This window comes from Myxocyprinus asiaticus, chromosome 19 (assembly GCF_019703515.2).
Source record: "Myxocyprinus asiaticus isolate MX2 ecotype Aquarium Trade chromosome 19, UBuf_Myxa_2, whole genome shotgun sequence".
In the NCBI taxonomy this organism is placed as follows: domain Eukaryota; kingdom Metazoa; phylum Chordata; class Actinopteri; order Cypriniformes; family Catostomidae; genus Myxocyprinus; species Myxocyprinus asiaticus.
In genome coordinates this window covers 6554469-6578736 of record NC_059362.1, presented here as the reverse complement: position 1 = coordinate 6578736, position 24268 = coordinate 6554469, and the positions used below count along the sequence as shown (strand labels likewise).

The 24268-nt window shown below is 38.9% G+C and overlaps 2 protein-coding genes across 4 annotated transcripts in view; both read right to left on the bottom strand.

The window, feature by feature from the left end:
• Nucleotides 1-6966: 6966 nt before the first annotated feature.
• LOC127409917 (claudin-20-like) lies at nt 6967-19699 on the bottom strand. Of its 2 annotated transcripts, none has more exons than XM_051644893.1 (3): nt 19143-19699; nt 11246-11310; nt 6967-10715 (listed from the first exon to the last, which is right to left on the bottom strand). In XM_051644893.1, the coding sequence occupies exon 3, from the start codon at nt 10575-10577 to the stop codon at nt 9723-9725; it is 855 nt and encodes a 284-aa protein (XP_051500853.1). In that variant the 5' UTR covers nt 10578-10715; nt 11246-11310; nt 19143-19699; the 3' UTR covers nt 6967-9722. The 2 variants fall into 2 exon arrangements, with proteins under 2 accessions (XP_051500853.1, XP_051500854.1); XM_051644894.1 differs by lacking the exon at nt 19143-19699 and adding an exon at nt 11456-12039.
• A 1543-nt stretch (nt 19700-21242) lies between these two features.
• LOC127409877 (rho guanine nucleotide exchange factor TIAM2-like) overlaps nt 21243-24268 on the bottom strand; it is a 58612-nt gene continuing 55586 nt past the window's right edge. For both annotated transcript variants that reach the window (XM_051644801.1, XM_051644802.1), the window contains exon 25: nt 21243-24096. In XM_051644801.1, the coding sequence (XP_051500761.1) occupies nt 23523-24096 (574 nt within the window). In that variant the 3' untranslated portion in view covers nt 21243-23522. The remainder of the gene's footprint in view (nt 24097-24268) is intronic.

Genomic DNA, 24268 nt, shown 5'->3' with positions numbered 1-24268 from the left:
CAGTCATACTTTACTTTGAGTTGGGGGACAAAGCAGGGAAGCTTTTGGCTAGATATATAAAGCAGAGAGAGTCTTTTTCTACCATTCCCACAGTGAAATCTGCTAGTGGTGAAATATTTACCTCGGCCATTGATATTAATAATGCTTTTAAAGAATTCTATCTTGTTCTCTACAGTTCCACATCTTACTCTGCTGATGAAGATATTAGAAACACTGTGGAACCATTAGATCTCCCTAAACTGACGACTGAGCAAAAAAATTCTCTTGATTCTGAGATAACATTGGAGGAGCTTAGCGAGGAATTAAGGCCCTGCCTTCAGGCAAGGCTCCGGGGCCAGATGGCTTTGCCGCTGAATTTTTCAGATCTTACCCTACAGAACTGGCTCTACCTTTGTTAGAAGTTTATATGGAATCATTAAAGAATGGAAATCTTCCGCCAACCATGACACAAGCCCAGATCAGTCTGATTCTTAAAAAGGACACAGATTCAAGCGAGTGTATGAGTTACCATCCAATTTCCCTGATCCAGCTAGGTGTAAAAATATTGTCAAAAATTCTGGCTAACCGATTAAGTAAAGTTATGACACCTCTTATACATATAGATCAGGTGGGATTTATTCGGGGCCACAGCTCTTCTGATAACATTAGGTGTTTCATCAATATTATGTGGTCAGTGGTGAATGATCAGACGCCGTTCGTGGCCATCTCACTTGACGCCGAAAAGGTGTTTGATATGGTAGAATGGGATTATCTTTTTAAGATTTTGGAAATATACGGATTCGGGAATACTTTTATTTGATGGATTAAGTTGCTTTATAGACACCCGGTAGCGGCAGTACAAACAAATTGATTAATTTCAGATTATTTTACTCTGGAACCATTAGCAGCCACGATAAGAAGGGAAGATGATTTTCCAGGGGTGGTGGCAGGAGGTGTGGCGATAAGCTTTACGCTGATGATATTTTATTATTCGTCTCCGACCCCATTAGATCTATGCCTTGCCTCCATAGAATTATTAATTCCTTTTCTAAGTTCTCAGGATACAGAGTCAATACAGGGCATTAAGTATTTGGGCATGTTATTCCCAGCAAATTTGTGTGATTTAGTTAGTTAATTTTGACCAGTTAATAAAAAGGTTTTTGAGTGATGTGGGCAAGTGGGCTTCATTATATTTATATATGATTGCGAAGGTTCATGTTATTAAAATGAACTGTATTCCAAAATTTAACTACTTGTTACAGTCTCTCCCTGTAGATGTCCCCCTCTCTTATTTCAAGCAATATGATAGCATAGCGAAGTCCTTCATTTGGAATGGTAAACGTCCTAGATTACATTTTTATAAGTTACTTAGGCCGATTGACAAAGGTGCGCTAGGATTACCCAAGATTTTGTTTTATTATTATGCATTCGGTCTCAGATATTTGGGTCATTGTTCGCTTCCACCTGAGAGAGCCCCTCCCTGGTTTTGTATTGAACAGGAAATTCTTGCCCCTATTTGCCATTGCAAAGCCTTTCTATCAAACGAATCAGAGAAGTTAAGTTACACCCTGTTATCTCACATTTGCACTCGGTATGGACAAAAGTGTCCGGAGTGTTTTAATTCAGACATTTATTTAAATGTTGCCTTGAGCATATGGCTGATTATGTATTAATAAGTCCCCTTTCTGCTGGTCAGAGTGGATTGTGAGGGGGGGGGGGGTTACTACACTCAGTGACCTATATGAGAGTGGAGTGTTGAGATCCTTTGAAAATTTGGTTCAACATTTTGGGATTCCCAGATCTCAGTTCTACAAGTATTTACAGCTGCGCCACCTGCTCTGTATTGTTTTTGGGAGTAGCACACACCCCACCTCTGGGAGAAGGGATTACTGCTTTTGGAAAAGGTCATGAGGCATCAGTGTATTACTCCTTCTTAATTCAGAGTCTGGGGGTCGGAGCTTTAACTTCTATCAAGAGATTATGGGAGAAAGATTTAAACTTTATATTGGAGGAGGAAGTGTGGGCTAGGATTCTAAAAAATATCAAGTCTGCATCTAGAGATGCAAGGTTGCGCCTTATGCAATTCAAGATTTTACATAGATTCTAATGGACCCCCTCTAGATTTTATAGGCTTGGTCTTAAAGACACACCCACCTGCTGGTGATGCCAATCAGAAGATGGGGACACAACCCATGTTTTTCGGGGGTGTGTTAAGATCCAAGAATTTTGGTTGAAGGTTCAGAGTTGTATGTGTGACATTTCGGTCACTCAAATTTTACTTTGCCCCAGACTCTGTATTTTGTGTGATGGGGGGATAAACACATGGAAAATTGGGTTCTGACCAGTCTCATGATTGGCAGGCAAATTATTTTAAGGGGATGGAGGGCGGATGGAGCGCCCTCATTTCCGGAGTGGTGTGTGGAGATAGGGAGGGTGGAGGCTTTCGAAGAGGTGGCAAGTAGAGCTGGATGAGCTGGGGTTTTGGAACTTTTTTGATAAAGAATGGGGCAATTATTCAGCATTTTTGGGGGACTCTCGGGGGAGGGGATGTGGAGAGAGAAGTTTAGTTTAATTATGTATGGTTATTATATCTATATATTTTTTTGTTCTTTGTGTGTGTGTGTGTGTGTGTGTGTTATTATATGTGACCACAGGGGTGTTCCTTGGGGGTCAGGGTGGGGTTGGTGATTGGGGAGGGATATTAGTGGGGGTTAAATTTTGATTCGTTGTATATGTGTTGGGTTTTTCTTTGTTGTGTGTACATGAATCAATAAATGTTAATTGGAAAAAGAGGCATATACTGTATGCAGGTAGCCAATAATGCAAATATGCAGTATGGCCTGTGGCCTTTTCAATTCATAAATTTCAAGTAGTTTTCTGTCAGAGGTTGCCCGGGTAGAGTGCGCCAAACAGGCAGAAATATAGAACAATTCCAGGCAAGTTTTATAATCGACACTCATGGACTCCTTATGCCAATTATTTAGATTAGATTAGATTCAACTTTATTGTCATTGTGCAGAGTATAGGTACAGAGCCAATGAAATGCAGTAATTTAAAGAACATTTAAGAGCATGTTTCTAATGTTTACAAACAAGCATTGTTTCCTGCTATAATATATTAGATAAATACCATTGAAACAGAAGCCCTTATTTTAAATCTTCAAAAAATAATATTATTCACACTACAATTTTCTGTGGAAATGGTGTGCTTTTTAAAAATGTTTTATTGACTTTGCTGAGGATTGTGTGTCCAGCATCTCTACGTTCTAATGATTCGCAGTTATGCAGTGTGTGGGTTTTTCATCAGTCCATAACAGAAACGTGTTTTCTCACATCTGTCTGTATTTCCTTTGTTCACCTAGTTTTTTAAGTCAGATATGTTATTATTATATTGAAATATGAGAAACATAAAACATTACCCGAATTATTTCCAGCTGGCCTTTTACACATCCATATTATTTGTTCCCTAATTTCATATAGTCATGGGAAATGCAATGATGATAGCTGAGTAGCCAGACACCTTTTTTATGTTAAACAGAATAGAAGACAGTTTAGTGGTGATGGGATCTTACTACAAAATTTTGTAGTAAGAAACACTTTCCAGTCAGGGGTGCAACTACACTTTTGTTGATGGGTAATTTACTCACACCACATCTGATGGTTTCTCATGTAGTGTTTGACAGCGAGACAACAACAGGCTAAGGTAGGAAAGCATAGCAACATTAGATATGGTTAGTAAGAGGAGCCCAAGTAGGATGGACATGGCAGAGGGTCAGTTAATAACTTTCTTAACAAACTTTTCTCTCTAAATGTAAGCTGAACGCAATTCCCGAACATACTTTTTGCATAACCGTGACAGAGTCAGAGCAATGTCAGTAGACAGAGGGTGAGCGGTAGTATGAAGGTAAGTTAAATCAAATTAAATCAGAGAAAAGTTAAATAAAATGCATCTTTTCATTATTGTTTAAAATTGTGCTTTTGGTTATTTGTAAGGTATTATAGGAGATTTAAAAAGTATGATTTTCACGCCCTTGTGTGGCGCCCCTATGCATTGCATATGTTGCATACCCCATTTTTACGCCCCTGTTACCAGTATTGGTACTAAATACATGTCATAAATTTGTCTTGATACCACAAACCCAATTTATATGTTTGATAGCTAACCCCCCTGTGACGAGGAGGAGGGTGTGGCCGTGCTGTGAGTGTGCACGCCTGTTGCTGAGTGGCCTAATCAGCAGGAGTGAGATAAGAGGAGGAGTCAGGAGTGCTGGAGAGAGAGAGAGAGAGAGAGAGACACACATATGGGGCTGTTGTTATGTTGCAGTTCAGTGTTTTAAGTTATTATTATAGTCTTGTTAAGTGTTAATCCGGTTCCTGCTTCCTCCTCTCCCGGTAAACACGAGGCCTGTTTGCCTCACTGGTGCCAAAACCTGGGACTGGAGGAAGACGCACCGTCAGAGAGCCCTCGCTGCTGACGGAGGTTCGCAACGCCAAGGATGTTTGATGCGGTGGTACTGGAGCAGTTCGCCTGAAGGCTGAGGAGCCCCCTGCCGTCCGCCAGAAGACGAAGGAGCTGCTGTCATCCAACAGGGGGCAGGGGAGCTCGCTGCCATTCACCAGGAAGTGGAGGAGCTGCTGCCGGTCGCTAGAGGGCAGAGGAGCCGCTACCGTCCACTAGGGGGCAGGGGAGCTCACCACTATCCACTGGGAGGTGGAGCAGCCGCTGATGTCTGCCGGGAGGCGAGGTCCAGTGCCACCACCCGGCGTCGAGGAGGACCGCTAACCAGCTGGCCGACGACCAAATGGCGGTGGGTGGTGATGTTTTTTTTTTTCTCTCTAACTCTCTCTCTGTCTCTCCCACCCCCTTTTCCTCTCCCCTCCACTTGTCCTACCCAGGTACCCAGGAGGCGGGGAAAACCAGCCAGTGACATGGCCGAAGGGGCAACTCCTTCCCTTGAGGAAGAAAGGGATTGGGCTGGGGAGTAAGTCAGTCCGGAGCTTTCCCCGGCCTGAATCGGGCGGTGGGGGTATGTGACGAGGAGGAGGGCGTGGCCGGGCTATGAGTGTGCATTCCTGGTGCTGAGTGGCCTAATCAGCAGGAGAGAGATAAGAGGAGGAGTCAGGAGTGCTGGAGAGAGAGAGACACACACACGGAGCTGTGTGTGTATGTGTGTCGACCTGTTGTTATGTTGCAGATCAGTGTTTTAATTTATTATTAAAGTCTTAAGTGTTAATCCGGTTCCTGCTTCCTCCTTTCCCGATGAACATGAGGCTTGTCTGCCACACCACCCAATAATCAAAACAAGTACCGCCCCCCTCCCCCATTATTTATACCAAGACCAATGGAAACATGTTAATGCTTCACGCTGCAATGTTCTAGCTAAACCTACGCCCTTGGGCTAAAGGCCCCATAAGACATTGTTTTTCTTAATAAGTGGGGCAAATAAATTTATGAAAAATGTTCAAAGTGTGCTCAACTTGACTGATCCAATCACAATGAAGATTAATTTATATTATGAAATGCCAAAATTGATTTGAAATGAACAGAAAATTGTTAATCCTTTTCAGAAATGGTTATTTTGAATAAGAATTATCTAAATTTGTTACTCATAAAAGCATCTTGCTGTCTCAAAAGTACAAAGTTGACAAATTTGTATCTATACAGGCTTCATGTAATCAAAAAAGTCCACACTGTCATTAAAAAATTCATGTTGCTTTCTCAATATGTCTGTAAGATCATATGTATCCAGTTACACAAGGTACATCATAAAACCTTCATTTATTTCAGATTTAGTCTCAATAGGTCATGCCCACATACTTTGCAATAGGAAAAAAAGGAAAAAAAAAGAGAAAATCTGTCGCTTGGTGGCACAATACACGCAGGAATTGATACTGTTCTGTTATAGCCGGCAGGGAACTCAAACTCCATTTGTCAAAATGTCAAGTAAAGCAGTGAGCACTAAAAATACACCAAAAGAGCCATTTCAAAATGGAACACCTGCAAAATGACCCCCTTTTAATGTGTTAGATCATTAAACTCATAATGTGAGACAGATGCAAAATGCATTGTTTCAGCATCACAGGAGCCGTTCTCATATGCAGTCTGAAATAACTGAGCCTTAAATGCTTTGGCACTGAACTCTCTAGGTGAACACAACTGCTTATGGGATAGGTCACTATTTAAGTGATTTTCACATGTTAAAAATATCCTTAGTTAAATCATCTTTACTTTGTTCCATGAAAAATTCACAATGGTTGTATTACAAAATATTTATAAAATATTATTACTGTAAAGGAATCGTGAACTTGAATCCGTTTTTTTCCATTTATATATATATATATATATATATATATATATATATATATATATATATATATATATATTATATATATATATATACATGTGGATCCAGAGGAAGCACGTTAGAAAAATGACTACATATCTTAGAAAAAATATGTCACTGTTGTTGATCTCGAGAGCTCATCAACACAATGTAGCCCAGCTTCTGTTCTTTTGATGAGTCTCTTGCTCTCGGCATTTGAATTGTAGAATCAATTTCATGGCCGGGATTAAGAATAAACAATGTCTCCATCTGTGTAAACAAAGCAAATGTAAAGTAGCAGATGAATATGACAGCTAATTTAACCTTAGTCTGATCAATGACAACTAGAAGAGGGGGGATTTGAAGTGGGGGGATGTGAAGTGTGCCTGACTCAATCATGAATGCTTGGTGAAAATGTAGCTGCGCTGTGCGATGGGCAGTCAGCTGTGTAAATGAAGCTTATTTGATGCTTGAATTCACTCACAGAGGGAGTATGCAGATTTGCATTTTGACAGGCCTGACTCCTGGCCCACGCAGCCAACAGAGACACCTCGTACCACACGCCCCCATGTTTGTAGTCAGACCACGAATGCACAACAAAAGGGGAATGGTATGAGATGGAAGAGCCAGTTGGACAAAAAGTCCTTGATGTGAGCATTAGCAAAGCAAGGGCAGAAATCGGAGAAGTGGAGGTCAATGGACAACAAGAACAAACGTACATTTTCTGTTGTACAGGCTTGTGCTTTATTAGGATTTGATAGTTTTACATGATTACTGTCCACACATTGTTAGTCTGTCAACTAAATAGACTAAACAGAGCCCTTCTTTTGTCATGTCAAAATAGAGAAATCAAAATGAAAGGTTTGGTCACACTAGACTTTACACTTTCCATCTTTCACTGCATACCAAAGTTGAAAGGTTGTATTTGTAAACATTGTTGACTACCTTAACATGAAGTAATAAATAAACAATAAATTTACGCAACTTATTAATCTTGGTTAATGTTGATTTCAACAAATAGGCTACTAATACATTTGAAAAATTAAAAGTTGCATATGTTAGTTAATGCAGTATGAACTAACAATAAGCAATTTTATGTTATTAAAATTGACATTGAACAATATTTGTACAGCATTTGTTTGAAATATATTGGTTAATGTTCATGATACATAATAGATTTATTAATGTTTACAAATAGAACAAGTGTTACCAATTCACATTTGGTGAACTCTGACCTGCCAATCTGAAAACATGTATTCTGTTTCCTTTATTCGTTGCTGGGTCTAAAGCCTAGTGTGACCGAACCATAGGAATTTAAAATAAATAGCCTAAATAAATAAATTAAACCAAGCAGTTTCATGAAAGTCTTCTCCTTTATACAAAACAGTCTTAGAAAAATTAGTCAACATTCGCTGTGTCATGATAGAAGAGAAGTTATTAGGAACAGACAGCAAATATTTGTCGATTATTATCTCTCAAACTCTTATGTGTGCAAGCAGTGCTCCTAAACTGACCTGCATAAAACGCCCTAACCTGGCACATATATCATAACAATACCATTTAATATGATTATACAAAGAAAGAAGAACTTTGAAATGTCTATGAATTACAGTAGCATTTCAACTTCTTTTGTCAATTTGTATTGCCACTGTTTAAAGCAAGTGTCTTAGTAACATAATGTACATCAATATATATTATAAACAAATATATATATTTTTTTTACACCTTTTTGTGTAATATTTATTTGTGTAAAAAAATTATGTTCATTTTCCAATTCAACTTTTCACTCAAATTGTTAAGCTGATAATATAATTTGTAATAAAAAAAAAGTATTAAATTAGAAAAGAATACAAACCGAAGCATTTTCTCTAGTGGTCTCAGACTTTTGGACCTTAATGTACACATCACGCCTACATGCACAACAAAGCAAAAGGAAAATATATAGTTAATTGAAATTGACATGATTTTTTTTCGGAAACCAAATAGACTTTCTTACTGTCAGTCTTTATACTAATTTCTGTTGAATCATCCTGTACATGTGTATCAAAAGCAAAGAGCAGCATGTGTGCTTGCATGTAAGGCAAAATGAAAGGCAGAAAATGCCCCACAAATGGCATCTCTGGAGACAATGGCAGACCTGCAACAAGATCACAAAGAGTGAGGCACAGTGCTTGTTTTAGCTTTTTTAGTCGAACATTGTACATTTCATTGTGCATTATCTCTCTTAAGCAGACTCAGAGTAATACATTCAATGGCTTGACTGTAGACATAAATACCACAGCAATCAGAAAATACTGCAAAATGGTTCTACTGAATTGAGATGTGGACCAAAGGTGCGATTGTTTCCCAGCGGGGGAGTCCTGCTAAGATTTTTCTCACATTGGTTCCAATTTTCCACAAGAGACAGAACAGCGTGTTACTATGTCCTGTTTGCCCTCGAACAGCAACAACGCACTTCCTGCAGGCATGACACACGGACGCACAGCATCAATATGATTGGGTGCAAGACCCTATTACCCTTCTAGCAAGAGTATGAGGAAGGGAAGGAAAGCTTATGTGTGTGTGTTGGTGTATCTGTGCATGCTGGCAGTAAATGAGCAGTGTGCACCCATCCATTGAAAACCTAATGGAAAAGCAAAGAGCATCATTACCTCAGATGATCTGTACTACTGTTCCTCCCCCCATCCCCATTCTTTGAAAAATATGGACTGGACACTTCAAAATCTCTTTGTGAAGAGTCTCAAACCTTTTTCTGAAGAACATGCACCATTTAATGGACAGCTGGTTGTAAGAAGCATTCTCAGGTGCAAGCTTGATTATCCCAACCACTGTTTCAATTTTGGTGCATCATTAATGGAATAATCTAAAAACAGCATGCACATACTGCCTAAAGATAAATCTATAAGCTTCGGAATTAAAGCTGACAAAACTTGCTAATTATACATGGATCACGCTTCCATCTAACAAAAGGTTTCTCTTGAGATCATTTGCTTGTTACTCTGACAAAGTAATGATTATAAGCAGACAAATTAAACTATAATTATTTCAAACCTTTGGTAAGCAAAAGCATATTTTCTTCAAACCTGTCCTTCACCAGTCTGCTCAGTATTCCCTTCAAATGTTACATTTTAATGATATGTCACCATTCCACACCATTCCATTTTTATTTGTAGTTGCATTAAAACCATTTACCGGAGGATTAACAATACTCAGTTTGTCTGCTCCGGGCTTTTGGAAATACCTCCACTGTTTACGCTTGCTGTAAGCGAAAGAACAGATGAGAAGGGTTGATAACGCCATCAAAGTCATTATTTCTCCTGCTGCTTCACTGCTTTTCTCCTCCTCTTTATGCCACTCACAAAGAAATGCAGTCTGATCAGAAAGAATGCCATGGAACACTGTTGGAGTCGACTGCAGTTGTTTACACATAGTCGTGAAGACTATAGACGGCCTTGGCATCTAGATTTCGGGATGGAGAGCGGTACTGCTTGTCCTGCTCCAGGTTCAGCCTCTCCAGCACTGGCTTGTCTTGCAGACGATCATCTGCTTGAAGCTGTTCCTGGTGTACTTGCTCTCGTTCTGGTGGCTCAGTCTGACTCTGCTGTTCTATGTGCTGCTGTTTCTGTTGGTCACGGGTTGGTTGCTCCTGGCACAGCTGCTGCTGTTTTGGCTTGCCAGGGTGGGACGAGCCCGAATCCAGTGGACCACCTCTTTTTCCAGGGCATGATAAGCAGAAGATGACGCCTGCAGCTAAAAGGAATCCTGCCGACACAAATGCTACGTACACTGCGGCACCTGGCTCATACTTGCTGCTCTTGGGCACTTTGGAGTCCATAAAAGTAGTGATGACCTCATTAGTGAACCAGGATGCGGGCACCAGGCACAGGACCCCAGCTATGATGAAGCAAGCTCCTGCAGAAATGGCAGTGTGTCCCTTAGAACGATAACTACCACCCCAGCGAGTACATTTCAGCCCTAGGGCTGCTAGGCACAGTCCCATTGTCGCCATCATGCAGGAAAGCACCATAGTGGTGCGTGCCGTCTGAAGGTAAGCAGGCAATGCCAGGACTGAATACTTGAGCGAGCAGCTAAAGACTCCAGTGCTATACCAGGTGCAGTCCATCCACAGTCCCTGCATCTGAGAGATCGCCGTCATGATATTGGAGCCTACGTCTGCACTCACTTTCCAGTTGGGTAGTAGAGTGGCCACAGTGGCACTCAGGACCCCCAGTAATGCCAGAATGAAGGCAAACATCTGCATGGTGGAGGACGGCATGATCGGTCCTGGACTTTTTGTTCCCTTCCCCCGTGATTGTTTTTCTAACCTTGTGGTGGCCCTGCGCGCTCTGCGTCTCCTTATCAGCCCGTCGCAGGACCTGACAGCAGATAATTCCTCTGCACTGGCTCCGCTAGGCTGCGATTAAAAAATGGAATAAGAATTTAACTGAGCAAACAAGCATGACTGTCTGACAGATGAGGCATAGGATATGATGACTGGAAGGGAAAGCTGCAATTTTTTTATTCCACCCTATCCCTTTTTGGGACACCCCCAGCCAGTCAGCATTTTTCTACATTGGGGTTTTGGGGAAATTACTTTGTAGTGTTGTTGAAAGGCTAATTATTTTTGACTCTACTGCTGCAGAGTCGCCCTCTGGCATGGGTGATGCAGTTACAACAAGACTATTATATAAAAATGACACAACCTCTATCAAATAGAAATTTCGCCAACTATATATTGGCAGGCGTGGCTGTTTCGTTTAGAGTTAATTGATTTTTTTCTTATCTGTCCAAACCACTAGACAGCTTGGAAATTAAAAAGGCAAGAAAAATCACTCCTATCCTTTGTCTTTCAAATGGTGACGAATCTCTTGAATAGATCAAGACAAGTGCATTGTTAGAGTGCATTATGTTTCAGTCATCTGAACAAACAAAAGCTCCACTTACCCTTGAAATGGTATGTAATTTGTACAGTGATACGCCAAGCAATTCTTAAAGGTTTCTGCAATCTACTGAAGAAAAGAGAAATAAAATAGAATTACTGAAAAAATAAAAGCAAAACTAGTGTAAAACTCCCTCTTTCTTCTGAAAAAAACTTTTCCTTGGCAACACAGCACATTTCTCAAAGCTTTTCAATGTCCTATAAAAGAACCTCACATGTTCCTGGTGTGAATGACTGGATATTTCACAGTGATCACTGCACCTCATGCATTTAACACTGGACTCCACACCTGAAGGTCATTCAGTGAGAGAATACATAGCAAACGGAGTGCCTGTTTTGGAAATTGATGATAATAAGCTAATTTTCTTTTTCTTTTTTTCTGCATAAAAACAAAATGTGCAGGTGGAAATCAATACCTATTACATCTGGCTGGCAATTATCTGTGGTTGCAAAATTATACAGCCAGGCAGGGTGTGTACATATAGTATAGGGCTGAATGCAGTTGAAATAGTGTTTATTTGATTCATGTTTGGAGGAAATTGCATAAAGGAATTTGGTTCACAGAAACATATTCTTATTCTCTTTCTCTCTTTCTCTCTCTTTCTCTCTCTCTCTCTCTCTCTGTCTCTCTCACACACACACACACACATACTCTCTCTCTCTGAAATCTAATAAAATAGGCAGACAGTTTTTAAAGTAATCCACTGTAATCATTTATATTTATTGCTGAAAGTTGCAGAGTGGCTGTTTATCCCTGTTGGTCACATTATGCGTTCCTACTGCTGGCCGCTTTAATGTTATTGGTGGGCTGCACAACTGCCCATAGCTTTTGAAAAACTGATCACAAATGGACTGTATAACATGTAAAAATATGATGTCATTCTAATTGGACTATGAATTAGTTTTCTTGTCACAGTCTATATATATATATATATATATATATATATATAAATATCCCTTTTTCTCCCCAATTTGGAATGCCCAATTCCCACTACTTAGTAGGTCCTCGTGGTGGTGCGGTTACTTACCTCAATCTGGGTGGTGGAGGACAAGTCTCAGTTGCCTCCGCTTCTGAGACAGTCAATCCGCGTGTCTTATCACGTGGCTCGTTGTGCATGACACTGGAGACTCCGCACGTGGAGACTCCGCACGCTCATGCTACTCTCCACGATCCACGCACAACTTACCACGCGCCCCATTGAGAGCGAGAACCACTAATCACGACCATGAGGAGGTTACCCCATGTGACTCTGCCCTCCCTAGCAACCAGGCCAAGTTGGTTGCTTAGAAGACCTGGCTGGAGTCACTCAGCACACCCTGGATTCGAACTTGCAACTCCGGGGGTGGTAGTCAACATCAGTACTTGCTGAGCTACCCAGGCCCCCAAAAATGAACATTCTTAAAGGGAAAACATTTGTATTGTAATAGTGCATTATGCATCATATTATGAACAAGATGAATGATTATCAATGCATGAAACTCCCCAAATGTAATTTATTATTTTATTTTTTATTATATCTCTGCATGTAGGCAGAGATAAATCATTTAGAACACTGCAATTGCTCACAGCAACATTAATGTCTCTAAGACTCAACTGCAGTGTTGCACAAAAGACGGATCACATGTACTCCAATGTATTCACTACTATTGTTTGTGACAGCATGATTTGCAACTTTTCTCAGGATTTTTCTTATTGCTCATACTCTGTCTGCGCATGTGCCTGGAACAGGGGCATAGCAGTCATTTTAAAAGTGGGGGGGACACAGCTGTCAGTAGGTGGCTCACACAGACCCAACACTTACAGTGCAGTATTAATATATTACAGTATATATTAATATATAATTATGATAAGCATTATATTGATAATATATGTATTATTTACTTTTAATATTTATAGTATTTCAAAGATTCAAGTATTGCAAAATAATTGCAAAATTAGCTGCAAAAATAAAGGGCATCTTGTGGAGCACTTCTGTTTCACACATGACAATAAAAGACTGAGCACAAGCTGGTCCTGAATAAATGATTTAATCAATTACAATAATGACAATTGTGCATATGCATAATTAATTTTTTTACTCTGTGCATTGTGGAATTTAAATCCAAGTGGCTCAAGTGTTTTGATTGCATTCACCATAATTCGTTTAGATCCATTTAATGATTCAGTGACCTTTTCTGGTGATGCCAGAAGGTGGTGACAAATGAGTGTCTTGTGTGAAATGAGTTAGTCAATGAATCAATGATCAAAAGAACATTTTAATCCTTTAAAATTTGTATGTCTACAGACCTACAAAGAGACTTTAGTAGAGGTTTTAAGCATTAGAAGAACAAAGAAAATCTATAATTTCCCTTAAGTTTGTGAGCTGCTGGGCATGACTTTAATCAAAAGACAACAATAATAGTCTTATAATAATAATAATGAGTTTCAATAACGTCTGTATGTTTTCACGTATAAAAAAGTGTCTAAATATATATTCACTTCAGTATAATGCCTAAGTGTTCTATGAACACAGCAGATCTATCATTTTTCCTCCAGTTTGTCGACTGCACACCAACATATTTATTTAACACAGATCTAGTAATCTGCTTAAATTGGCAAAAGGAACCGATCAAATTTTACCTCGCAAACATAATGTAAAAAACATAACTTAATGAAGACTCAGGCGCTGTTATAAACTCCACTTACAATGTGTGCTTAAAAGAAGGATTGAAGGATTTCTTTTCTGCAGTGAATTTCACGTAATGCTGCCAATCAAGAACAATATGCTGATAAATAACTCTCATTTGTGTGTTCCTCATCTCTAGATTATTAATTTACATCAACATCAATGCTGATAAAAACATGGATAAATGAGCATTGTTGAAAACAACTTTGTAGAAATGAACGAAGCCGTGTCGGTTAGACTGTCTGACTGACGGCCGATTACGTAAGGGTTGTTTTGGCTCATGAAATTGGCTGTGATTGGCTGAATGGTCATGCAATCAGCCCAAAGTAACAAAACGCAAAGAATACTGTATACAAATCCATCATTTGGACTCTGTATGGGTTTAACTTGGAAAAGTGTGGGGGACAAAAATCACCTTTTTAAAGAGTGAGGGGGACGTGTCCCCAACGTCCCCCGTGGCTGCTATGCCCTTTGCCTGGAATTATTTGCATTTACTGGTGGGTCCACAAGGTTTTTACACTCACCGTTGAGCCGTTGCTGTCTAAATAAGCATTAGAAGCACTTGTTTTTATATCACTCTGTCATTTTGTTTATTTGATCTGTAAAGCACTTTGGGTCAACTTCTGTTGTTTTTAAATGTGCTCTATAAATAGGCTTAAAGGTTAACTTGACTTGATTAGAAGATCTAATTGCCGCTTAACAACAGGAGACGAAGGTGGAAACAACGACAGTGGATGTACACGTCAAGAGTGCATGTTTGAGGAGGTCAGGAAATAACTGCATTTGTATAACTCGAGTCTGCAGGAATATAAAGACATCTTTATGGGTCTAAACTCAAAAAGAAATAGTCTAGTATCTAATAGCTGTCGTATCATGCATGCAACTGTGTACTGTATGTGTGCACAGTCAAATTAAGTATACTTTGAAAGGCTGACTATATGCAGACACAGACTTTGTGCTTTATTCTTACCCTAACCCTACCCTAACCCTCACCTTAACTTTGATAAGATCACATCATATCACACCAGCTCAGGTTTCCTCCATATAGCCTGTAGACTCTAAGGCCCCGATTTACTAAGATCTCAAATAACGTGCTAATTTGCTTGTGCAATCTATGAAATTGCATGTTTGCTTTGTGGGTGTTTTGCGGGTGATTTACTAAGAAAAATTGCGCAAATAACTACACGTGCAAATATGTTTGAAACGCCCTCCAAAAGGAGGCTTTTGCGTGTGGTACTTGCACCAAATGCAATTATACAGCTCTCACCAAATACCACTTTATTTTTATTCAATGTGGCATTTATATGTTTATAAGATTGTGTGATATCATCATAAAATCCCTGCTATTTAACAAGTGAGTAGTTAATGAGAATGTACATGACACTTTTCAGTTGAAATGTTCATAATTCACAAAGAAAATGTAATATTATGTACATATTAAGCCATCGCATCCCTGATGTATACTTAAATGAAATCTGAATTTCAAACTGCTATTATCTTGACCGTGGTAAAGTTAGTTGCGCACGAGAGAGACCCGGGAAGTTGCACGGTACAGAACTTGCGCTCCCTGCTCATTTGATGGGATCAAGATGAAACCTGTTCGGCATACAGGTGCGTATCGGTCTGCCTACTGGAAAGAACCACCGCTTAAAAAATTTTGCAATATTTTGACAATTAAAAACTATGTTTAAATCATTAAATTATGACACAATTTGGGCATAAATTGTAGGCTTATGATGTTATCAGTTATGATAGAGTTTCAAAATAATCGAATTAAACTTTGTTCATGAGTATTAATTTAATTTCACATTAATGTGTGTCAATAAAGGGTGTTCTACGTATTATCTGTTCTCAAAGTGTCCTTTTTGTCACAATGACAGCATGATGCACAGTGCAAATCAGATTAATACCTGCCTTTCATTCGTATTAATTTGCTCTCGTAGTTTCCATTTCTGAAATGATTTTCAGGCTTGATAAATCACTTTGCAGGTGCAATTTGATTCATTTGAATCTAGACCTCCCTTTATTATGCGCATTTGGAGACACGCCTCTAAATTACATATTTCGGGGAAACACGCAAAAATTGTCAAGACATGCTATTTTGCACATCTGAAAGACGTAATCTTTAAAAGACTACGTTAGTAGATCAGCTCTGACCTTTTTTAGAATGCTATCAAGTTTGCATGTTTTTATACACGCAAACATTTAGTAAATCGGGACCTTAATGTCTAAGGCTGTGTTCAGACTGTCAGTTCAAATGTGGTTTTTGGGCATATCCAATTGGAATCCAATCATATTTAGCAAGTCTGAATGGCAAAAAAATCACATGAAATACGATTTTTAAGAATCCGTTTCAAGTTACATTCATATATGGTTTGAAATCCTATTCAAATCACATTTCTGGAAATAAGTGTCAGTATGACCGCGCTGATCAGATGGCTTTTTGCCATATGTCACTCTTCACGCTACGTAAAGACATATATTCACACATTGTTGCAGGAAACATGCTGGCAGTGGTGGCGGAAATAAGCTAGGGCGTAGATTTGGCTTGAACATTAGGGGGGTTGTACTTGCTTGTTTTCATTATTGGGAGGGTTACCTCCCCCATCCCCCCTGGAATCTACGCCCCGGGTTGCAGAGTGTAGGTCTAGTTTAGAATCTTATTAATGGAATTTTCCTGTGCACATTCTGAAGTTCGACATCCACTTCATTTCATCAAAGGTGGCTACCAAATGAGTCCACCAGTCACTGCTAGTCTGTCTGGACCACACACCGTATTGAACAATGAAATCGGTGGAGGTAGCAGCACGAAATAAATCGGTGCATGCCAGCCTCCTCTGCCTCAGCCACTGCCTCATAAGGGCGTAGTCCAGCGCCCCAACTACATATTGCCATGTTATAAGCTAAAATCTCTATTCCATTCCTCTCCATGTTGTTTTTTTTTTTTTTGCATACAGTGCTATAGCAACCAATGCTGATATGCCAGAAAATGAACGGGACACACAAATCGGATCTGATCAGTTGCATAACACATTGCGGACAGTCAATCATGAAGATATGAAGAATTCTGATTCAAAAAATTGGATTTGGACTGACAATCTGAACATATCTTAGATAATCTACATTATAACCTTATCATAATGTTAAAATGTTCTTCAAAGTACTGGTACAATGTTACATGCAAACCAAAGTTTCACAAAAAGCAGTGGGCTGTATAGATTTTGTGGCATGTAACAAACAAAGCTTCTTATTGGAAAAGTTTAGTAAAATATTGGAGGTGACACTATAAATGAAAACTCTAAAGTGACATCTTTAGATTTAATGTATTTGTAACATTCTTGTATTTTTTACAGTTTAGAAATGTTGCACATTTTGAGAGTCTGTTTAGAGTGTCTAAACACACGCACAGAATGTTTGACTCTCTTTCATCAGGAGGGGCTTGAGTCACAGGATTGAGCATGTGTATGAGCAGTGTGTTTAGCCCCTAGCTATATGCAGGGCGTGGGAAGAGAAGATGGAAATTCGCCTTTCTCAGAGAGAGAGAGAGAGAGAGAGAGAGAGAGAGAGAGCGAGCAGTTTAAACCACAACTCACTTCTCAGTGCTCATAAATGCTTCCGTTCTTTTTATGGTCATCATATAGCCTCTACAGTATAACATAACACTTACTAGTTTAAGACTTTTATCAAAGAAACGGCTGTTTGATGGTGGTGGAGTTGGGAAATGTTTATTTTATAAAGTCATGGATTATGAAACTTTTCTTAATTATTTGGGTACTTTGACTTAGTTTGTAGGCAGATACATATAGAGAATTAACTGTTGTTTTTGTTGTTAAATTAATTTAACAGAGCTGTATAATTTTGCTCTCATTATGGTTCTTATTTTATACTGTGATAAACCGTAGCTATATTTTTTTAGAACTTTTCAAACATCTTGAAATGTAAGGTGAACGGGGTCAGTAATGAAAGAGGGTCCACACAATAGCAGTCCACAGAGCAGCAGTACAGACAGAGACTGTATATCTGTCATTAAACAATGAGCACTGCTTGTTCCAGCCTGTGGCGGAAAAGACACTTGCACAAACCTGCACCATCACTGTTTATCCACAGCCACAAACACATCTGAGTAGAAACAACTCATTTACTAAAACTGTCAAATGCTGCCCTCACTAACACCTATCATATAAGAAACAACAGTGTTTTGCCTGACTGTAAAAACGATATTTCATCCAAAAGTGAAAATCCTGTCAATTCATTTTCTCACTCATGTTGTTCCAAACCTGCATGAATTGTCACCATTCACTTTGATTGCATCTTTGTTCCATACAATGAAAGTGAATGGTAACTGAGGCTAATATTTCCTGTTACACAGAAGAAATTCAGATGGATCTGGAACAACATGAGGATGAGTAAATGATTACAGAATTTTCATTTTTGGGTGAAGTAATTGTGATCTCAAAATTTCTTTGAATGAAATGGTGATAATGGTAATGAATAATAATGTAGATTTTAAGATTTTCTTAAAAAAGTGTGTTTCGAATATTTTTCTCAAGAGTTTTATAGTTGCAATGGTGTTTTTAGAGCGTTGCTATGCGGTTTCTAGGGGGTTCTGATTGGTTGCTTACTTGTCCAGGTCACTCTGGTCTCTAGATATGACTCAATTCCCCCCTTCAATGTAAGTTTATGTTTTTTTTAAATTATTATTAATCCGTCTAAGCTTAGAAATGTAATAGTACACCTCTTTTCAATGAGCCACTTAATTTGAGGTATCATTCATGTCTGTAGCACAAACACGCAGAACAAGTTATATGCTAAACTTAAATATTTAATAATTATTATTATTATTTAAATATATATTACAATACTTTTATTATAATAAATATGTTACAAATGTAATTATAATATATATATATATATATGTATATGTATATATAATTTTTTTATATATTATATTTAATATAAAATATTTAATAGATAATATTTACTGGTAGGAGTTCATTCAGATCCTTAACTCTAAGTTTGAGAAACAGTAATAGTGATCGTAGCTTGACTTAGCAGACACCACTAACTAATGTATGACTCCAATAATGGTTAAATCAATTTCACTTCAGCTAAAATACTGTTCATAATGTACCATAAAAGCTTCTAGAAATTATTGTCCATATGCAGCAAATTTCATTGTTCACTATAAAAATAAAAAAAACTGAAAGAAATGGTAACAGCAAATATCTCCACTAACCTTTATGTTGTACATCCTTGATAGCTAAACCCAGTACTTATCCTGATATTGTGCATGGTAGATGCCCAAAAGCACACACACCTACTACACACGTGGTCAGCAAGAACACTCACAAAGTATGTGACATCCAGGTAGAGAGAAACAGGGGCACCCTATACGTGACAGAGAGTGGACGTGACGCTGACGCTGAGCACAGCACATTCCACGAGCTCCAGTTGGACTGTCAGCAGCGTCCACTCCCACAATGCCCAGCTTGAAATGTTCCCACAACTATTTCAGCCCTCAATACTATGCCAAAGCCAAACTCTGGACTAACACTCTCCCTCAGATATCCCCAATTCTGGATCCATTTTTGTCATGTATTTGTTCCTCAAATGCAGACGGCCAAAAGAACTGAATTGGAGATCCAAATCGCTTGATTCAGAGAATGGTGAGGCAGGAGCCTGGCAGAGGAACCCAAAGGCAGGCTCTCGGAACATTTGGAGAGAGGGGAGGAGGGACTAAGCAGTGCCTGGTCTGGTCCCTGATTACTTCAACACTGTGTCAGTTCAGTTCAGAGCAGAGAGAGGGCAGGGGAAGCCCAGCATTGGGTTCCAGTGGCTGTACTTTGAGATATGGCTCTCTTCACTTCCCACGCTCCTCAATCAGTGACACTCATGCTTGTAAAGATCCGTCCCCAGAGAAGAATTTGTTCCCTCCTTCTGCCTGCTTGTTGCAGAGCTATAAGGCTGGAGTCTCATTCACAGTTTATGTGCTGGGGAGGTGGGCCGTCTTTATGGTCCTTCACACAGGTGTTACTGTGGCAACAGAGAGATTGGGCTGCTTTGTCATGTCAGAATAATGTTGAGACCTGGGGGTTGGCTCTTTTGACTTGAGCCAGTAAGGAACCACCTAGCAATCACCCAGAAGACCTTAGCAACGCTCTGACAGTAAACATTCTAGAATCATGGCGTTGGGTTTTGCAAGGCCAAGCACCACTCACATTTTTCTAGAGAAAATGTAAACATGTAGTTTTCTTTTTAGCCCTGCACTCTCTACCCACAAATGACACTCATTTATCTAAAAAGAGCTGAACGTTTGCATTAAGGTTCATTATACTTTTCAGATTTACCATAGTAAAGAAAAGTTTTTTTTTTAAATAATTTTTTTTTTACTAAAAGAAAAAGAAACATGCAGGAGATAACACCCCTAGTCCATCTCTTCAATCTAAGAGACAAAGAAATCTCTCAAAACCCATGTACAAATCGCATACAAAAACCTTGAACAAAGCAAGCTTGAACTACAGAGAAAGGGTTGTAATTATGACTCTGAATATATATTTTTGAATATATTTTTTTCTATTTCTTTCTCTCTAGTTCTTTCCAACAAGGTCATGGTTGCTAAGGGACTGAGAGGAAAAATCCTAATAATTCACGGGACTCTGTGTAGAGGTGCTTTTCTCTCATGTCAGAAGAAAGAATCTCTAAACATCTCTAAAAACATGTCAGTGTACAATGCGATCAATCAACCTTTGAAGCTCCATTCTTTCCAGTAATATTCTTAAATGATGTTTACAACGCAACGCGATAAAGTGATAAGTGAAAATTACTCTTCCATACTAAAAATTTAGAGTTTTTCTCCTAACTAACAGTAACAGCAATAACTGCCCGGACATTTTGTCTCTTGGTTTCAATTCTAATCTTGTTACGTCGTGTCTGGTTAGGACACAGTATTAGATGTAGAACATATGCAATAAGATATAGAGATATGCAAGAGTTTATTGCTAACAGAGAGTATCATAGAAGACAGTCTTTATTAAATATTAAAACAAAGTCATTTAACAATGTATGCTTAATATGTTTTTACAAATAAATTACAACAGCCAAAACTGACAACAGAGCATATCAACATTTATATCTTAATGGTAATAACAGTATTTTCAATAGCTTAAACAAAAAAACAAAAAACGTAAATTTTTAGCTTACTGAATGTAAAAACACGTCTTTAAATTAAAAAAAATAATAAAATCATACATACGGTATATTAAATATTTTCACACAAAAACACAAAACAGACATACAGTACAAGCACAATTTAGACAAAATATTTTTGTTTTCAGACTTCAGATTTATGAAAACTTGCCCAGTTTAGTGAAATTAAGCCATTTCAGTACTGAGCTGAGAAAAGCCTTTGTCAAATAAGCAATACAAACGTAAAGCTACAGTATTCACATACAGTAAAACAGTCTTTGCTCATGTACTGACAGTACATGTGTCAGTCCATATGGAATGTTGTGGTTAGACAAACTGTTTCAGAGTGATTTGTTGTTCTATATCCATATAGCAGCCCTGTTCCAAACCCTAGTAGTGAGCTGCTTTGCTTCTTAATGACTACAAAGGCAACTATATTCAAAAAGGCCATTCACACTGGATGAGTTCTTGCATTTAAAAATAGTGAGATGGAGTGAAATGGAATATAACAGAAAGCGTATTTATAGGCACCTGTGAGAATGCGTCCCGTTTGAACTGCCCCTAACGTATCATCCTAACTCAAATGAAATCTCATAAGTAACAGGTTTTGATCACACTTCAAATGGTAGCAACTCCACAAATAGCACTACTCTGAGAAACATACAAGTTCAGTACGAGACAATTGTCATCTTTCATACCTCTCAGATTACTGTGCGATCTTTACAAGTAAGCTAATCAAATAATTGAAACTCAAATCAATGTTTCACGTCCATTTATTTATTTATTTGGCAAGTAGTCTTGTAATAAGCTGGATAATGAGCAGTCATACTGTCATTATTTACAAAATAAACACCAACAGATCTCTGACGCAAACCAGATGTGAAAGAGGTGAAAAAAAAGGTAAGCATAGCAGTGCAACGTATGGAAGGGAATGTAGGTGTCTCTAGATGCATTTTTAAAAGTTTAAGTTCTTTTAACTGGACACTGTGTCATAAAAACGCGCCGCTCCTGTGCGAGACATTGAAAAAACAGTGTTCACACCTAATGCGTTCTTGTGTTAAAAAAGCTAGATGAAGCACAATGAATAGAAAAGAATGCAGGTGTCCCTAGATGCATTTTTAAAAGTTTAAGTTCTTTTAACTTGACACTGTGACATAAAAACACAGCGTTCCTGCGCGGACGCTGAAAAAACACCAAACACTTGCGTTAAAAAAAGTTAGATGCAGTGCAATGAATGGAAGAAAATGCAAGTGTCCCTAGTCATGTTTTTAAAAGTTAAATTGTTTTAACTTGAAACTGCATCATAAGAACGCAATGCTGCAGTGCGAGATGCTGAACTTATATTTTCACCCGCACCCGGGTTCGGTTCATTTGGATGACTTGAATCCGCTTGAAAAGGTGGTCTGGGGTATGGTTCATGTGTACTCTGGTAAGTTTGCTACTGATATGAACGCAATCGTACCAAATTGCGGAAGTGAACCGCTTGGAATGATGTATAATTTGCATCTTTAAGGCTCTCAATCGCAGTTTTTATGGTATTATGCATTTCTCCTACCTGCTTGTGTCCAAATACATCGCCTTCAGAGAGCAGCTCACATTCTTCAAATCTCTTGCAATGCATTCGTGGGCTCGTGTCAGACATAACATCTATCACATCACTGCACATTCAATGCATCCGTGGGAGACAAACATAAGTGTTGTTCTGTGCAGGTAAAGTTAGTGCAGATGGTAAGTCAACACTAGACCTTGGTGTCTTTTTTTGTGAAGAAAGTACTCAATATCAAAAAGATGGTGTTTGAAATTTTTTTTTTATAATATCGCTATTTAACAGTTGTACCTAATTACTTATTTCTAACTATATTATTAAGCTATATTATTAAGAGTAATCGAGCCAAGCTGAGTAATCTAACCGTCCTCTGTTGTACAAAACAATATTCAAAGGCTCATCGTCCTCCAATTCCACTGAATGATGATGTTTGAAGAGCTTATTGTGTTGGCTGTCCCTACATGAAAGAATTGTTAAAGAGACTACATTACGTTAAACCAGCATCATGTAAATAACATTTCATGACGATCAAGTTTGTAATACTTATCAATAGCTCACTCCAGATAACGATTTTATAACTGAATTTTTTGTATAAAGTGCAGCAGTTTCTGCAGCAGAGACGCTGCAGGTGTAAAAGCACAAGCTGCCGGAATTGTCCTGACGAGCTGCTTAAGCACTGCTCATGAGCTGTGTCGTCATGCTGTGTGCAACAGGCGTTAGCACAGCATTTGCGTCTGGAATGCGCCTATGTTAAAATGCTGTCTAGCTAGCAGCTCACTAGGATTTGGACAGAGCCACAGAGATAAAACAGACTGTGAGAGTTTTCCAATCCAAGGCACAATAGTCATGTTGTAGTGCACTCTATTGTTTATACCACCAGTTCCTCTAGAGGGTGGTGACAGTGGCTTTTTGGGTGCCCATTACCATGTCGTAAAAACAATCCTTGTTAACTACCGAACCCAGGCTCTGCACCCTGTAGTCCCTGGACAGCAGGGTGTTGAGCTCCAGAACCGGAGTGTCATCCAGCAACATCACCTGACTGCCCTGAAGGCAGCTGGCACTTCTCTTGCTCATTCCTTGTGGTTCTTCTACAAAGTTTAGTCTCTGAAGTTGGGCCTCCAAGGCGCTGGTCAAGGAACACAATGTGGATCTCTTGCTTAAAGTAGAGTTCTCCCCTCTAAAGGGTCTGAGTAAATGGCTCGGTAGTGCAGGTTCAGAATGAGCATCATCAAGCAGTTTGCTCTCATCTGAGTCTAATGAACCCATTTTTGGCCCATTTGACTGTGGTGGAATCCTCTGCCAGGAGTTCGTTCTTAGTGCTCCTTGGTGGCTCCTTCTGGGAAAGGTGAAGTTAGAACTTGAATCTTTGAATCGTCTCTCAACTGGAGCAGTCTGCTTGGCATTCTCTCTCAAGAGAATGCGGATGGCCCTCAATGCATTGGCTTTGTTCTCCAGATTGCTGCATACAATAAGACACAAACACAAAATGAGAGAACAAATTAATTTGAAAAATGCACAATAAAGCAATAAGCCACAATGAGACGGTATCAAATATTCATATTGTGATAATTGTTGAAGATTTTATCGCAGTATACGAAATCATTGTGGTATTGTATTGCATTACAGAACAG

Excerpts from the sequence above, each read along its gene's own strand:
- LOC127409917 (XM_051644893.1), bottom strand. The coding sequence starts at position 10,577 with ATGCCGTCCTCCACCATGCAGATGTTTGCCTTCATTCTGGCATTACTG.